Source organism: Anolis carolinensis, unplaced genomic scaffold (assembly GCF_035594765.1).
Source record: "Anolis carolinensis isolate JA03-04 unplaced genomic scaffold, rAnoCar3.1.pri scaffold_14, whole genome shotgun sequence".
Lineage (NCBI taxonomy): Eukaryota > Metazoa > Chordata > Lepidosauria > Squamata > Dactyloidae > Anolis > Anolis carolinensis.
In genome coordinates, this window is record NW_026943825.1 from 4,168,124 (window position 1) to 4,187,657 (window position 19,534).

General features: G+C 35.6%; 1 protein-coding gene across 1 annotated transcript in view; it reads right to left on the reverse strand.

The window, feature by feature from the left end:
• Positions 1-16,432, reverse strand: part of scyl1 (SCY1 like pseudokinase 1) — a 35,772-nt gene extending 19,340 nt beyond the window's left edge. The window contains exons 1-6 of the mRNA XM_062965457.1: positions 16,260-16,432; positions 14,443-14,583; positions 12,693-12,818; positions 5,149-5,372; positions 2,309-2,399; positions 780-935 (exon numbers count right to left, since the gene is read on the reverse strand). Of these exons, the coding sequence (XP_062821527.1) occupies positions 780-935; positions 2,309-2,399; positions 5,149-5,372; positions 12,693-12,818; positions 14,443-14,583; positions 16,260-16,382 (861 nt within the window). The 5' untranslated portion in view covers positions 16,383-16,432. The remainder of the gene's footprint in view (positions 1-779; positions 936-2,308; positions 2,400-5,148; positions 5,373-12,692; positions 12,819-14,442; positions 14,584-16,259) is intronic.
• Positions 16,433-19,534: the final 3,102 nt, after the last annotated feature.

Sequence of the window (19,534 nt, forward strand, 5' to 3'; positions counted from 1 at the left end):
CTCACTTATCCAACACTCGCTTATCCAACGTTCTGGATTATCCAACGCATTTTTGTAGTCAATGCTTTCAAAACATTGTGATATTTTGGTGCTAAATTCGTAACTACAGTAATTACCACATAGCATTACTGTGTATTGAACTACTTTTTCTGTCAAATTTGTTGTATAACATGATGTTTTGGTGCTTAATTTGTACAATCATAACCTAATTTAATGTTTAATAGGCTTTTCCTTAATCTCTCCTTATTATCCAACATATTCGCTTATCCAACTTTCTGCCGGCCCGTTTACGTTGGATAAGTGAGACTCTACTGTACATATAAAATAACATAAATATAAAAATAAATGCACTAATATAAATATAAATTTAATAATAAATATAAAATGTCTATTATACACATAATAAAAGTGAAAATATGTATGTGTGTATATGGCTGGGGTGTAGTGAAGAAGTGATGGGGTTTTTCAGTGTTAACCTGGCATGATGTGAGTTGTAGTTCACCCACAACATTATGCATTTTGTACATTTAAAATATTGATTTTTTTCAAATAACCCAGGCAACACCAGATACCCAAGCTAGAAATAATGTAAATTTAAATTAATAATATAGATATACATATAAAATAATATAAATAAATAAATAAATAAATAAATATACTAATATAAATATAAATTTAATAAGAAATATAAATATTTTTAATAAAATATTTAGGCAGTGTGTATAACAGTCACTGAGACAAAGAAATAGATGCAATAATGATAATTCCTCGTGCCTCACCTGGATCTCTTCCAAGAAGAGGTTGGTCTCCACAAAGCTGTTGTCCATGAAGCCGCCAGGGCTGCGGCAGCTCTGCAGGAACTTGGCCGGATTGGGCCGCACTTTAGGGTTGGCGCCCACTAATTCGCAATAATGGGGGATCAAGGACTTGGGGATCTATAGGGGGAAAAGCACAAGAAGGTATAGGCAACGCTTGAGGGCAAGATGGATAATAACTCCATCATGCTTGGTAAGAGGCCCTTTCTCCAGACTGAGTGTCATTATTATTATTATTATTATTATTATTATTATTATTATTATTATTATTATGTTTATTTATACCCCATTTATCTCTCCCAAAGGAGGCTCAAAGTAGCTTATAATTAAAAGTATGACCACATAATTGAAAAATATTCAAATATAAAAACAGAAGTAAATGTAACAGTATTAAAATTCACCATTTTTTTCTCTCTTATTATTATTGGTATTATTACATTTATTATTTTTCTCTATTATTGTTGCTACTATTACATTCATTTTACTCTATTTTTATTATTATTAATAATACATTTATTATTTCACTCTGGTCTTATTATTATTATTACATGTATTATTTTACTCTGTTATTATTAAAAGGATACATAAGCACATTTACATTGAAGAAGATGGGAATAATGATTTGATCAGAGTTGGACAGTCTTATCTTAAATTTGAGCTCGATGTAAATATTCAAAAACATTTAACCTACGGATGCCTCAATTAATGTCATTTTATTGGTATCTATTTTTATTTCTGAAATTTACCACTCTTGGTTTATGCTGGAGTCAACGTTTTCCCAATTTTTTGTGATAAAATTAGGTGCCTCAGCTTATAATAATAATAATAATAATAATAATAATAATAATAATAATAATAAAACTTTATTTATACCCCGCCACCATCTCCCCAATGGGGACTCAGGGCGGCTTACATGGGGCCACGCCCAAAACAATACAATATAAACAGCATATAAAAGAACAGCACAACTTAATACAATAAACAATACAGTAAATAATATCCATTACAAAATAAAACAAGGAGACAATAAAAACAAGGGCAGACCAAATGAACATTAAGTTAAAACTCGGGGTGAGAAAGACATAAAAATAAAAACGGGTCGGCTTATACTCGAGTATATACGGTATTTCATTTATTCCACACCTCTTCATACCAATCATCCATTTCGTAATTACGATTTTCTTTCCATTTTTGGGGGGCTATAATCAATCTTAGAGCAATAACAAAAATTATTATTATTATTATTATTATTATTATTATTATTATTATTGTTATTATTATTAGAAACACAACAAGATGAGTCCACAGCAGACACTCTGCTGGCTGTTGAATTATTATTATTATTATTATTATTATTATTATTATTATTATTATTATTATTATTGCCATTTTAAACTTCCATCTCCAAAATTTAATAGAAGTGCTATATTCGGATATTTATTTTGTAGATTAATAGATAGTACCGTAATTCATTAATTTTAACAAATACTCACTTTCCCAAAAGATCGGAGGGAGGATGTCCGAGGTAAAGGACCGTTGAAAACTTCCCAAATGAGGCAGCCAAGGCGCCACATGTCCGCCGACCTGTTCCAAAGGAAGGGAAGGAATGTTCTATTCCCAAAACTTTGTTTTTGAGACACAACTTATGTCGAGATATTCATTGACAAACTAGGGCAAAATGTGCTGCAGAATATCCCGCCTGCTAAAGCAAAGTTTTTAAGGTTTAGTAAACTTTTTCCATGTGTTATTTTCTGTTTAATGGTGTGGTCCTTACTTTGAAAGTAGTTGTCCTACTCCAGAAACTTTGTATTTGAAAAACTATTGCAAAAGTTGCTCCACTAAAACCAAGTTTTTGCAGTATAATAAACATATTTGATAACCCAGGAAAGAAATGTATTACACAGTGTAATATATTATAATTATATAATAATATAATACAATTATAACAATATATTATAATATTATAATAATATAATGTGCTATAGCACAAAGGCCGTACCACCAAAACAAAGTTTTTGCAGTTTAATAAACATGTTTTTGTGATAGAACAATTAGGAAATGACATTGATAACCGTGTTACATAGTGTAATATATTATAATTAAATAATAATATAATACAATTATAATAATATATAATATACTGTAGAGCAGGGGTCCTCAAACTTTTTAAACCGAGGGCCAGTCCACAATCCTTCAGACTGTTGAGGGGCCGGATTATCATTTGAAAAAAAAATACAAACAAATTCCGATGCACACTGCACATGTCTTATTTGTAGTGCAAAAACAACAACAATAACAAGAACAATGAAAGAACAATACAATATTTAAAAATAAAAACAATTTTAACAAACATACATTTATCAGGATTTCAATGGGAAGTGTGGCCCTGCTTCTGGCCAATGAGATAGTCAAGTTAATTAGGATTGTTGTTGTTGTGTGCCTTCAAGTCATTTCAGACTTTGGGTGAGCCTAAGTCTAAAATGTATTTATTTATTATTTATTTATTTACTGCATTTATTTACTACATTTGTATCACACCCTTCTCACCCCAAAGGGGACTCAGAGTGGCTTACAAATTATATGTACATACAATATATTATATTATTAGCATAGCACAATATTAGCATTATATATTACTTTATTGAACTATACCACTATACTGTAATATTATGAGTAATATTATATGTAATATAGAATATATAATTAATATTATTATGTGGTATTATTATTAGTGTTATATTGTATTACATTATAATATTATTATCAATATTATATGTATATACAATATATTATATTATAAAACTGAGGGCGGGGGCCAGGTAAATGACCTCGGAGGGCCGCATCCGGCCCCCGGGCCTTAGTTTGGGGACCCCTGCTGTAGAGTCTCACTTATCTAACACTCGCTTATCCAACGTTCTGGATTATCCAACAAATTTTTGTAGTCAATGTTTTCAATATAACGTGATATTTTGGTGCTAATTTTGTAAATGCTGTAATTACAACATAACATTACTGCGTATTGAACTACTTTTTCTGTCAAATTTGTTGTATAACATGATGTTTTGGTGCTTAATTTGTAAAATCATAATCTATTTTGATGTTTAATAGGCTTTTTTAAAATCTCTCCTTATTATCCAACATATTTGCTTTATGTTGGATAAGTGAGACTCTACTGTAATAATAATTTAATGTGTTATAACAGGATGGCCTTAACACCAAAACAAAGTTTTTGCAGTTTAATAAACATGTTTTTGTGATAGAACCAATTAGGAAATGGCGTTGATAACCCAGGAAAAATGTGTTACATAGTGTAATATAATTATATAATAATATAATACAATTATAATATATTATAACATAATAATAATATAATGTGCTATAGCAGGATGGCCTTAACACCAAAAAAAGTTTTTTGCAGTTTAATAAAATTTCCCTATGTTTTTTTTAGATCCAATTAGGAAATGACATTTATAACCCGGGAAGAAAATTATGTTATATAGTATAATATATAATTATATAATACAACAACAACAACAACAACAATAATAATAATAATAATAATAATAATAATAATAATAATAATATCTATATATATAAAAGAGTGATGGCATCACGGCAGCGGACAAAACAACAAAAGTAAACACCCCACAACCTCGAAAATTGACATCACAACCCCTCATCCATGCCTCTAGGTTGATACAACAAAAAGAAAAGAAAAATAAATTCCTAATTAGAGGGAGAGGAATAATAGTTTTTATCCAATTGCTGCCAGTTACAAGGCTAAGCTCCACCCACTTGGTCTCCTAGCAACCCACTCAGCCCAGTGTTAATAAAATAATGATAAAAAAATAAATACAAATAATACAATAAAAAATTATAAAAAACACTAAAATAATTAATACAATAAAATACTATAACAAAATGACTAAAAATAATACAACAAAATAATAAAATATAATAAATAAAAAGATAAGTGACAATAAAATTAATTAAAAAAAATACAAATAACGTCAAATAAAAATTCCACAACAAGTTTTAACCGATACCACCACCACTTTGCCACAGCAACGCGTGGCCGGGCACAGCTAGTAATGTGCTATAGCAGGATGTCCCTCTCGTAAAAACAGGTTTTTTTAGTTTAGTAAACTTTTCCTGCGTTCTGATGATGGCTTTTATAACCCAGGAACAAAAGTCAAGTATTATGTAGGGTAATGGGAGTTACAGTTTGGTGCACACCAGCACTCTTGGCCTTGAAAAACTGTAATTCCCAGATCCCATAGCAGTGAGCCATGGGGTAAAACGAGACCTGGATAAACGAGACGGGCACACTCACCATTTCTCCCCGCCGCCGCTTTTGTCGCTCTCGCCCATCTCAGGCGGGTCGTACTTCTCCAGCTCCGGGACCCCCTTCCGAAGCATGAGACCCTCGCCTTGCGCCGGGCACATGTACTCCAAACCGCCCAGTTTCCATTCGCCGGCGCGGTCCACGAAGACAGAGGAGGCGCAGACATTGCTGTGGACCAGGTGGCCGTCGTTCACCAAGAAGCTGAGGGCTTTCTGCAGGATGAGGCCGAACCGGGGGGAGAAAAAACAGAAAGTAGTGCTTAGGGTTTGGCGTTCAGCTGCAGCCCCTGAAACAGCTTCCCCTTTCGCTTTGGCTCAGGACTACAATGACCCTATGACCGTATGACGCAACTCCAATTTTGTCCAGGTCATTTAGCCCTTGGTGATCTAATGCTCATTAAGTAAGCACTGGGTTCGAGGGAATACAGGTACAATAGAGTCTCACTTATCCAAGCCTTGCTTATCCAACGTTCTGGATTATCCAAGCCATTTCTGTAGTCAATGTTTTCAATACATCGTGATATTTTGGTACTAAATTCGTAAATACAGGAATTACAACATAACATTACTGCGTATTGAACTACTTTTTCTATCAGATCTATATATATAAATGAGTGATGGCATCACGGCGACCCACAAAACAACAAAACTGCAGGCCCCACAACCTCGAAAATTGACAGCACAACCCCTCATCCATGCCTCTACGTTCATACAACAAAAAGAAAAGAAAAATTAAGTCCTAATTAGAGGGAGGGGAATAATTGTTTTTATCCAATTGCTGCCAGTTAGAAGGCTAAGCTCTGCCCACTTGGTCTCCTAGCAACCCACTCAGCCCAGGGGACAGGCAGAGTTAGGCCTCACTTAGACCTCTTCCACACTGCCTATAAAATACAGATTATCTGAACTGGATTATATGGCAGTGTAGACTCAAGGCCCTTCCACACAGCTAAGTAACCCATTTATAACGGACTTAATGTCAGGGGAAAACCTTTACCCTTTACCTTAACAACTACCAATTCCTCAATACTTTATTTCCCACACCACTTCACCACAGCAACGCGTGGCCGGGCACAGCTAGTGTGTTATATAACATGATGTTTTGGTTCTTAATTTGTAAAATCATAACCTAATTTGATGTTCAATAGGCTTTGCCTTAATCCCTCCTTATTATCCAAGTTCGCTTATCCAAGCTTCTGCCGGCCCGTTTAGCTTGGATAAGTGAGACTCTACTGTATTTTGAAATCTGAGATAAGGAATCTCTAGCTCGTCGAGTGCCATGCCATAGTCTCTATGTGCTGGAGGGCATAGAGATTATCAGAGGGAACCATGGCTAAAAGGCCTATATTGACTCTCCTTATGGATAGAAAAAGCTGGATATAATAATAATGATGATAATAATAATAATAATAATAATAACAAATAGATAGCTGCTTTGAGCTTCATGTAGAGAAAAAGCAGGATATAAACAGAATAATAATAATAATAATACTATATATACTTGAGCAGGGGTCCTCAAACTTTTAAAGCAGAGTCCTTCAGACTGTTGAGGGGCCGAATTATCATTTGGGGTCAAAAACCGAACAAATTCCTATGCACACTGCATATATCTTATTTGTAGTGCAAAACAACAACAATAACAATGAAAGAACAATACAATATTTAAAAATGAAAATAATTTTAACCAACATAAACCTATCAGGATTTCAATAGGAAGTGTGGACCTGCTTCTGGCCAATGAGATAATCAGGTTAATTAGGATTGTTGTTGTTGTGTGTCTTCAAGTCATTTCAGACTTTGGGCAAGCCTAAGTCCAAAATTATTTATTGATTCATTTACTACATTTATTTACTACATTTATATCCCACCCTTCTCACCCCAAAGGGAACTCAGAGCAGCTGTATGTACATACAATATATTATTAGCATAGCACAATATTAGCATTATACTATATTGAACTATACCACTATACTGTAATATTATATGTAATATATAACATATAATCAATATTATTATATGGTATTATTGTTAGTATTATATTGTATAAAATGATAATATTCTTATCAATATTATATGTATATACAATATATTATATTATTAAAACTGATATAAAAATATTATATTATAAATGAGGGCGGGGGCCAGGTAAATTACCTTGGAGGGCCGCATCCGGCCCCCGGGCCTTAGTTTGGGGACCCCTGTACTTGAGTATAAGCCTAGTTTTTCAGCCCTTTTTTTAAGACTGAAAAAGCCCCCCTCGGCCTATATTCGAGTGAGGGTCATGGTTGGCTTATATTTGGGTCAGCTTATACTCGACAATATATGGTACATTTATTATTTTTCTCTATTGTTATTGGTATTATTACATTTATTATTTTTCTCTATTACATTTATTTTACTCTATTATTATTATTATTATTACATTTATTATTTCACTCTGACCTTATTATTATTATTATTATTATTATTATTATTATTATTTTACTCTATTACTACATGTATTATTTTCCTGTATTATTATTATTATTACATGTCTTATTTTACTCTATTATTATTAAAAGGATACATAAGCACATTTACATTGAAGAAGATGAGAATGATGATTTAATCAGTTAGGCAGTCTTATCTTAAATTAGAGCTTGATGTAAATATTCAAAAACATTTAACCTACTGATGCCTCAATTAATGTAATTTTTGGTATTACAGTAGAGTCTCACTTATCCAAGCTAAATGGGCCGGCAGAAGCTTGGATAAGCGAATATCTTGGATAATAAGGAGGGATTGAGGAAAAGCCTATTAAACATCAAATTAAGTTATGATTTTACAAATTAAGCACCAAAACATCATGTTATACAACAAATTTGACAGAAAAAGTAGTTCAATATGCAGTAATGTTATGTTGTAATTACCGTATTTATGAATTTAGCACCAAAATATCACGATATATTGAAAACATTGACTACAAAAATGGCTTGGATTATCCAGAGGCTTGGATAAGCGAGGCTTGGATAAGTGAGACTCTACTGTATTATTATTTATTTATTACAATATTTATATCCCGCCCTTCTCACCCAGCAGGGGACTCAGGGCGGCTTACAATAAAATGCATATATAAAAATTATACAGTGCAATATAAACCAGTTAAAAATTATTATTAACTTATATCAGTATTCATAAAACACATTATAAAATACAGTAGAGTCTCGCTTATCCAACGTAAACGGGCCAGCAGAACGTTGGATAAGTGAATATGTTGGATAATAAGGAGATTAAGGAAAAGTCTATTAAACATCAAATTAGGTTATGGTTTTACAAATTAAGCACCAAAACATCATGTTATACAACAAATTTGACAGAAAAAGTAGTTCAATACACAGTAATGCTATGTAGTAATTACTGTATTTATGAATTTAGCACCGAAATATCATGATATATTGAAAACATTGACTACAAAAATGCGTTGGATAATCCAGAACGTTGGGTAAGCGAGGCTTGGATAAGTGAGACTCTACTGTATTATTATTTATTTATTACAATATTTATATCCCGCCCTTCTCACCCAGCAGGGGACTCAGGGCGGCTTACAATAAAACGCATATATAAAAATTATACAGTGCAATATAAACCAGTTAAAAAATTATTATTAACTTACATCAGTATTCATAAAACACATTATAAAATACAGTAGAGTCTCGCTTATCCAACGTAAACGGGCCGGCAGAACGTTGGATAAGTGAATATGTTGGATAATAAGGAGATTAAGGAAAAGTCTAGTAAACATCAAATTAGGTTATGATTTTACAAATTAAGCACCAAAACATCATGTTATACAACAAATTTGACAGAAAAAGTAGTTCAATACACAGTAATGCTATGTAGTAATTACTGTATTTATGAATTTAGCACCGAAATATCATGATATATTGAAAACATTGACTACAAAAATGCGTTGGATAATCCAGAGCGTTGGATAAGCGAGGCTTGGATAAGTGAGACTCTACTGTATTATTATTTATTTATTACAATATTTATATCCCGCCCTTCTCACCCAGCAGGGGACTCAGGGCGGCTTACAATAAAACGCATATATAAAAATTATACAGTGCAATATAAACCAGTTAAAAAATTATTATTAACTTACATCAGTATTCATAAAACACATTATAAAATACAGTAGAGTCTCGCTTATCCAACGTAAACGGGCCAGCAGAACGTTGGATAAGTGAATATGTTGGATAATAAGGAGATTAAGGAAAAGTCTATTAAACATCAAATTAGGTTATGATTTTACAAATTAAGCACCAAAACATCATGTTATACAACAAATTTGGCAGAAGAAGTAGTTCAATACACAGTAATGCTATGTAGTAATTACTGTATTTATGAATTTAGCACCGAAATATCATGATATATTGAAAACATTGACTACAAAAATGGCTTGGATTATCCAGAACGTTGGATAAGCGAGGCTTGGATAAGTGAGACTCTACTGTATTATTATTTATTTATTACAATATTTATATCCCGCCCTTCTCACCCAGCAGGGGACTCAGGGCGGCTTACAATAAAACGCATATATAAAAATTATACAGTGCAATATAAACCAGTTAAAAAATTATTATTAACTTACATCAGTATTCATAAAACACATTATAAAATACATCTGAAATTTACCACTCTTATACTGGAGTCAATGATTTCCCAGTTTTTTTGTGGTAAAATTAGATGCCTCGGCTTATATTCGGGTCGGCTTATACTCAAGTATACACGGTAAATAGCAACAACAAGAATAGATGCCAAGCAAATGTTCTGGAGAGGACTATCTCAGTCCTCCAGTACAACTCTATGGACAATTTATGGCAGAAGTTGGTTTCCCGGAGAAGTTGAGGAAGTAAGATGCCACCTTTGCTCCCTTGCTTCAGGCAAAGGTATTTAAGCCAACGGCTGAACTCAAAGGGTTGGGTTCCCGCAGAACTTCAAGAAGCAAGAAGCCACCTCTGCTCCCTTGCTTCAGGCAGAGAGTATTTACTATTTAAGCCAGTGGCTGAACTCAAGTGGCAGTTGGGGTCCTGCCGAAGTTGAAGAAGCAAGAGGCCATCTTTGCTCCCTTGTTTCAGGTAAGCCTCGCCTTAGATTGCACTAGAAAGCTGAGTATCTGCTTGTCTCCTGTAGTTAAAACAGTGGTACCCACCTTTTTTTTTTTTTTTTTTGACCAGGGACCACTTTGATATTTTTTGTTGTTAGCAGGGACCACAAGGTTCAAGAATATTAAACTGTGTTAATTTTAAAATAAACTTTAATCAAAACTTTTAACATACTGTATACACTTGAGTATTAGGCGGGTTTTTCAGCCCTTTTTTAGAACTGAAAAAGCCCCCCTCGGCTTATACTCGGGTGAGGATCCTGGTTGACTTATACTCAAGTATATATGGTACATTTATTATTTTCCTCTATTACTATTGGCATTGTTACATTTATTATTTTACTCTAATTATAATTACAGTAGAGTCTCACTAATCCAAGCCTCGCTTATCCAAGCCTCTGGATAATCCAAGCCATTTTTGTAGTCAATGTTTCCAATATATCGTGATATTTTGGTGCTAAATTCGTAAATACAGTAATTACAACATAACATTACTGCGTATTGAACTATTTTTTCTGTCAAATTTGTTGTATAACATGAAGTTTTGGTGCTTAATTTGTAAAATCATAACCTAATTTGATGTTTAATAGGCTTTTCCTTGATCAGTCCTTATAATCCAAGATATTTGCTTATCCAAGCTTCTGCCGGCCCGTTTAGCTTGGATTAGTGAGACTCTACTGTATTACATTTATCATTTTACTCGTTATTACTGCTACTATTCCATTTATGTTAATCTTATTATTATTATTATTATTATTACATTTATTATTTCATTCTGATATTATTATTGTTATTGCATTTATTATTTTACTCTATTAATTATTTTTAGTACATTTATTATTTTACTGTATTTATTATTATTGTATGACACAGCAAACAAGATAGATATGCTGGATTTCGTTTCACAAAATCACAAGTCGAACACTTCCCAAGTGTCTAGGACTGTGTGATGTATTATTATTATTATTATTATTATTATTATTATTATTATTATTATTATTATTTTATTATGACACACCAAACAAGATAGATATGCTGGATTTCGTTTCACAAAATCACAAGTCGAACACTTCCCAAGTGTCTAGGACTGTGTGATGTATTATTATTATTATTATTATTATTATTATTATTATTATTATTATGACACAGCAAACAAGATAGATATGCTGGATTTCGTTTCACAAAATCACAAGTCGAACACTTCCCAAGTGTCTAGGACTGTGTGATGTATTATTATTATTATTATTATTATTATTATTATTTTATTATGACACACCAAACAAGATAGATATGCTGGATTTCGTATCACAAAATCACAAGTCGAACACTTCCCAAGTGTCTAGGACTGTGTGATGTATTATTATTATTATTATTATTATTATTATTATTATTATGACACAGCAAACAAGATAGATATGCTGGATTTCGTTTCACAAAATCACAAGTCGAACACTTCCCAAGTGTCTAGGACTGTGTGATGTATTATTATTATTATTATTATTATTTTATTATGACACAGCAAACAAGATAGATATGCTGGATTTCGTATCACAAAATCACAAGTCGAACATTTCCCAAGTGTCTAGGACTGTGTGATGTATTATTATTATTATTATTTTATTATGACACAGCAAACAAGATAGATATGCTGGATTTCGTTTCACAAAATCCCAAGTCGAACACTTCCCAAGTGTCTAGGACTGTGTGATGTATTTTCGGATGATGCGCGCAGATCCCAGTCGGGTGGCCTTTTGCAGTTGTATTTACTATTATTATTATTACGTTTATTATTTTACCCTATTATTATTATTATTATTATTATTATTATTATTATTATTATTATTAGGATACATAAGCACATTTACATTGAAGAAGTTGAGAATCATGATTTAATCAATTTGGACAGTGTTATCTTACATTACAGTTTTATGTAAATATTCAAAAACTTAATTTTATTATTATCTATTTTTATTTCTGAGATTTACCGCTCTCGGCTTATACTGGAGTCAATGTTTTCCCAGTTTTTTGTGGTAAAATTAGGTGCCTCGGCTTATAGTCAGGTCGGCTTATACTTGAGTATATATGGTATTTGTTAATAGCGACAGAAATTAAGAGTATGGTTATAGTATACGGTTTGCATCGTGTACTGGATCACATGCTGGACATTTCCCAAGTGTCTAGGGCTATTATTATTATTATTATTATTATTATTATTATTATTATTATTATTATTATTATTATTATTAAAACACCTGGAGGGCCGAAGTTGGCTCAGGCCTGCCTTACTGTTTTTGGAGATGGGCAATTTCCATTGGGCTCTGCAACTGGCCAAAACAGATATGCCAAAGAGGCTCACAATGACCCCACACACCATCGTCCTTTCGGTGTCTCACCACAATCTGATGGAGACCCCAGGAAACCTCCAGCTCGCTCAGGCCTCTCCCTTCGCTCATGCGTGATTCCAGGTGGGCCGGCAGCGGCGTCACGGGCTCCGTCACCACATGTAGGCATTTCTCCGTCTGGAAAATTATAATCCAGAAACAAAAAGCGTGTTGTTATTATTATTATTATTATTTTTATTATTATTATTAAATAATAATAACAGAAATAATAACAGAAACAAAAAGCGTGTTGTTATTATTATTATTATTATTATTATTATTGTTATTATTATTATTATTTCCCTCCTCCCTTTCTTTGCCTCTGAGGGAAAGAAGAACAACCAGCATTTGCTCCCTTTTTTCCTTGTAACACACTAGGTTTTAAAATTGAATAAACACATTGCGAAGACGTACTGTATATACTCGAGTATAAGCCCTTTTTAGGACTAAAAAAAAACGGCTTATACTCAGGTGAGGGTCCTGATGGGCTTATATTCAGGCCGGCTTATACTCAAGCATTTATGGTATATTTATTATTTTTATCTATTATTAGTATTGTTACATTTATTATTTTACTCTATTCATTATTATTATTACATTTATTCTTTTACTCTATTGTTACTTTTACATTTATTTTACTCTATAATTGTTGTTGGTGGCGGCACAGTGTGTTAAAGCGCTCAGCTGCTGAACTTGCGGACCAAAAGGTCCCAGGTTCAAATCCCGGGAGCGGAATGAGTGCCCGCTGTTAGCCTCGGCTCCTGCCAACCTAGCAGTTCGAAAACATGCAAATATGAGTAGATCAATAGGTACCGCTCCGGTGGGAAGGTAACGGCGCTCCATGCAGTCATGCCGGCCACATGACCTTTAGATGTCTATGGACAACGCTGGCTCTTTGGCTTAGAAATGGAGATGAGCACCAACCCACAGAGTTGGTCACGACTGGACTTAATGTCAGGGGAAACCTTTACCTTTTATTGTTGTTACTTTTACATTTATTTTACTCTATTTTTATTATTATTAATACATTTATTATTTTACTCTATTATTACATTTATTATTTTACTCTATTATAGTTACTTTTACATTTATTTTACTCTATTTTTATTATTATTAATACATTTATTACTTTACTCTATTTACTATTACAGTTATTATTTTACTGCATTTATTATTATTATTACATTTATTAATTCACTCTATTATTATTAAAAGGATACATAAGCACATTTACATTGAAGAAGATGAAAATAATGATTTAATCAGTGTTGAACAGTCATATCTTAAATTACAGTTTGATGTAAAGATTCAAAAACATTTAAACTACTGACTTAATGTCAGGGGAAACCTTTACCTTTTATTGTTGTTACTTTTACATTTATTTTACTCTATTTTTATTATTATTAATACATTTATTATTTTACTCTATTTACTATTACAGTTATTATTTTACTGCATTTATTATTATTATATTTATTAATTCACTCTATTATTATTAAAAGGATACATAAGCACATTTACATTGAAGAAGATGAAAATAATGATTTAATCAGTGTTGAACAGTCATATCTTAAATTACAGTTTGATGTAAAGATTCAAAAACATTTAAACTACTGAGGCCTCAATTAATGTAATTTTATTGGTATCTCGGCTTATACTGGAGTCAATGTTTTCCCAGTTTTTTGTGGTAAAATTAGATGCCTCGGCTTATATTCGAATCGGCTTATACTCGAGGATATATGGTAAGTCCTCAATGCCTTACCTCCAACCCGTCGATGTAGGAGAGGATATTGGGGTGCCGTAGCGTCTTGAGGTGCTTGAAGGCCGCCTTGGCCAGCTGGGTCTGCTCTTCGGCGTTGGGCTTCACATCGTGGATGAAGAGGGACACTTGCTCCCCTGTGGCCTGGCAAACAAACAAGTAAACAAATAAACAAACAAGGCTGAGACAGAGGAGGCGACTAGGACACAATGGAGCCATGGATTCCAATGGCAGGAAAACACCTAAACAACTGTGGAATAGAAAGTGTGGCGGAGTCTCCTTCTCTGGAGGGTTTTAAACAGAAGCTGGATGGCCATCTGTCAGGAGGGATCGGACTATGTCTCTATTTATAGCAGAATTGAGTTGGGACTGGATTTACCCACCTGCTTTTATAATGACAACAGCAACAACAACAATTATTATTATTATTATTATTACTGTGGACCTTTTCGGCACGTCAACTATATTATTTTGTTATATGTTGATTGTTGTAAACTGCTCCAAATCCCTTTGGGGAGAGGGGAGCGGAGTATAAATAATAATAATTATTATTATTATGATTAAGAGGCTCGGTCGACATCTGTTGGGAGGGATCGGTTGTGTCTTTCTTGATGGCAGGAGGGGGTCAGACTAGATGGACTTTGGGGTTCCCTTCCAGATATATAAGCAGAGGTTGTACGGCCATCTGTCGGGAGGGATCGGATTGTGTCTTTCTTGATATAAGGAGGGGGTCAGCCTAGATGGCCTTTGGGGTTCCCTTCCAGCTATACAACTGGAGCGGAATCTCTTTCTGTGAAGCTTGTAAAGCAGAGGTTGTACGGCCATTTGTCGGGAGAGATCGGGTTGTGTCTCATGACAGGAATTGAGTCTCTTTCTGTGAAGCTTGCAAAGCAGAGGCTGTACGGCCATCTGTCGGGAGGGATCGGGTTGTGTCTCTCTTGATGATAGGAGGGGGTCAGACTAGATGGCCTTTGCAGTTCCCTTCCAGATATATTATTATTATTATTATTATTATTATTATTATTAAACTTTATTTGTACCCCGCTAGCATCTCCCGAAGGGCTCGATGTGGCTTACAAAGGCCAAGGCCCCAACACACAATATAACAATACAAAACAAAAGGCAAATTAAAAACAATTAAAACAGTATAAACAACGAGCAATAAACAATACGCTAAAACACAATAAAACTGGGCCGGGCCAGAGTAATGGGTATATGACAGGAATTGAGTCTCTTTCTGTGAAGCTTGCAAAGCAGAGGCTGCACGGCCATCTGTCGGGAGGGATCGGGTTGTGTCTTTCTTGATAGAAAGAAGGGGGCCAGACTAGATGGCCTTTGGGGTTCCCTTCCAGATATATGACAGGAATTGAGTCTCTTTCTGTGAAGCTTGTAAAGCAGAAGCTGTACGGCCATCTGTCGGGAGGGATCGGGTTGTGTCTTTCTTGATAGAAAGAAGGGGGCCAGACTAGATGGCCTTTGGGGTGCCCTTCCGGATATATGACAGGAATTGAGTCTCTTTCTGTGAAGCTTGTAAATCAGAAGCTGTACGGCCATCTGTCGGGAGGGATCGGGTTGTGTCTTTCTTGATAGAAAGAAGGGGGCCAGACTAGATGGCCTTTGGGGTGCCCTTCCAGATATATGACAGGAATTGAGTCTCTTTCTGTGAAGCTTGTAAAGCAGAAGCTGTACGGCCATCTGTCGGGAGGGATCGGGTTGTGTCTTTCTTGATAGAAAGAAGGGGGCCAGACTAGATGGCCTTTGGGGTTCCCTTTCAATCCTGCTCTGAGGTGAATTTCGGCCTGCTTTCTCTCCTTCCCTACCTTCCTCCTCCCGCGGTGCAGCTGCCAGATCCCCGACCCGGGCGGCAGCGGGAAAGGCACCGGGGCCCCCGGGGTGGCCTCGAAGGGGAACTCCCGCAGCGGGTCCCGAGAAAAGAGCCACATCCTCGCCTCAGAAGCGTCACTCCAGCCAGGCCGGAAGCGGGCGCCCGGCTCCGCCCCCTCAAAACCGGAAGTGCTGGCGAGAAAAAGGGCAAGCCGCCTTCCAAGACGCTACTGAGCATGCGCAGAGTTGCCAGACGGCTTTGACGCCTAAAAACAGCAAGCGGCTTTCCAAGACGCTACTGAGCATGCGTGGCGTTGCCAGCCGGCATTTGAGGCCTGCAAAGCTTTGAACACAAGTCTCTTCTCATCCGTGTTTCACCTCATTCGCTTCCAAAATACCACAGCTTGGTCCCTCGGAGTTGTAGTTCGCCTGCACTGTGGGAATGTTGTCATTGGCCAGCTTGATTGGCATTGAACGGCCCTGCTGCTTCTTGCCTGGGGGAATTCCTTTGTAGGGAGGTGTTAGCTGGCCCTGATTGTATCCTATTCAGTAGACTCTTCTCTACAGTCCCATTTGGCGGGAGGCCTTAGCATTGAACAGTTGTGTTGTTAAAGTGCGAAGTATTATTACTAATAATATTACCATATACAGTAGAGTCTCACTTATCCAACATTCTGGATTATCCAACGCATTCTTGTAGTCAATCGTGATATTTTGGTGCTAAATTCGTAAATACAGTAATTACTACATAGCATTACTGCGTATTAAACTACTTTTATTTATTTGTACAGTAGAGTGTCGCTTATCCAACGTTCTGGATTATCCAACACATTTTTGTAGTCAATGCTTTCAATACATCGTGATATTTTAGTGCGAAATTCGTAAATACAGTAATTACTACATAGTATTACTGCGTATTGAACTACTTTTTCTGTCAAATGTGTTGTATAACATGATGTTTTGGTGCTTATTTTGTAAAGTCGTAACCTAATTTGATGTTTAATAGCCTTTTCTTAATCCCTCCTTATTATCCAAGATATCCAACGTTCTGCCGGCCCATTTGTGTTGGATAAGTGAGACTGTACTGTAATAAATTACTATATTGTACTGTATCAATATATTGTAATATTAGTAATAATTTGTAGGGAGGTGTTAGCTGGCCCTGATTGTATCCTATTCATTAGACTCTTTTCTACAGTCCCATTTGGCGGGAGGAATTAGCATTGAACAGTTGTGTTGTTAAAGTGCGAATTATTGTTACTAATAATATTACCATATAATGATATAGTACAATATAGTGATTTAATGCTTATATTGTGCTATGCTAATAATATATTGTATGGGATATAAATGGGGAAAAATAAGAAATAAATAAATATGTAACCCTGCACAGACGGGGAAGCCTTAACATTTTTTTTTATTTTATTTACTACATTTATATCCTGCTCTTCTCACCCCGAAGGGGACTCAGAACGGCTTAAAATTAAATGAACAAACAATATATTATTATTAGCATAGCACAATATAAGCATTAAATTACTATATTGTACTATATCATTATATGGTAATATTATTAGTAACATTACACTTAAGAAATAACATATAATTAATATTATTATATTGTATTATTAGTAGTATAATATTGTATTCCATTATAATATTATTATTAAAATTATATGTATATACAATATATTATATATTTATATTTATTTTATTACGTATTATATCTAGCATTGAACGGTTGTGTTGTTAAAATGCGAAGTATGGAACCCTGCGCAGACGGAGAAGCCTTAGCATTGAACGGTTGTGTTGTTAAAGTACGAAGTATGAAACCCTGCGCAGACGGAGAAGCCTTAGCATTGAACGGTTGTGTTGTTAAAGTGCGAAGTATGGAACCCTGCGCAGACGGAGAAGCCTTAGCATTGAACGGTTGTGTTGTTAAAGTCCCAAGTATGGAACCCTACGCAAACGGAGAAGCCTTAGCATTGAACGGTTGTGTTGTTAAAGTGCTAAGTATGGAACCCTGTGCAGACGGGGAAGCCTTAGCATTGAACGGTTGTGTTGTTAAAGTGCCAAGTATGGAACCCTGCGCAGACGGAGAAGCCTTAGCATTGAACGGTTGTGTTGTTAAAGTCCCAAGTATGGAACCCTACGCAGACGGAGAAGCCTTAGCATTGAACGGTTGTGTTGTTAAAGTGCCAAGTATGGAACCCTGTGCAGACGGGGAAGCCTTAGCATTGAACGGTTGTGTTGTTAAAGTGCCAAGTATGGAACCCTGTGCAGACGGGGAAGCCTTAGCATTGAACAGTTGTGTTGTTAAAGTGCCAAGTATGGAACCCTGTGCAGACGGAGAAGCCTTAGCATTGAACGGTTGTGTTGTTAAAGTGCCAAGTATGGAACCCTGCGCAGACAGAGAAGCCTTAGCATTGAACGGTTGTGTTGTTAAAGTACGAAGTATGGAACCCTGCGCAGACGGAGAAGCCTTAGCATTGAACGGTTGTGTTGTTAAAGTGCGAAGTATGGAACCCTGCGCAGACGGAGAAGCCTTAGCATTGAACGGTTGTGTTATTAAAGTGCGAAGTATGGAACCCTGCGCAGACGGAGAACCCTTAGCATTGGACGGTTGTGTTGTTAAAGTGCCAAGTATGGAACCCTGCGCAGACGGAGAAGCCTTAGCATTGAACGGTTGTGTTGTTAAAGTGCCAAGTATGGAACCCTGCGCAGACGGGGAAGCCTTAGCATTGAACGGTTGTGTTGTTAAAGTACGAAGTATGGAACCCTGCGCAGACGGAGAAGCCTTAGCATTGAACGGTTGTGTTATTAAAATGCGAAGTATGGAACCCTGCGCAGACGGAGAAGCCTTAGCATTGAATGGTTGTGTTGTTAAAGTGCGAAGTATGGAACCCTGCGCAGACGGAGAACCCTTAGCATTGAACGGTTGTGTTGTTAAAGTGCGAAGTATGGAACCCTGCGCAGACGGAGAAGCCTTAGCATTGAACGGTTGTGTTGTTAAAGTACGAAGTATGGAACCCTGTGCAGACGGAGAAGCCTTAGCATTGAACGGTTGTGTTGTTAAAGTACGAAGTATGGAACCCTGCGCAGACGGAGAAGCCTTAGCATTGAACGGTTGTGTTGTTAAAGTGCGAAGTATGGAACCCTGCGCAGACGGAGAAGCCTTAGCATTGAACGGTTGTGTTGTTAAAGTGCGAAGTATGGAACCCTGCGCAAACGGAGAAGCCTTAGCATTGAACGGTTGTGTTATTAAAGTGCG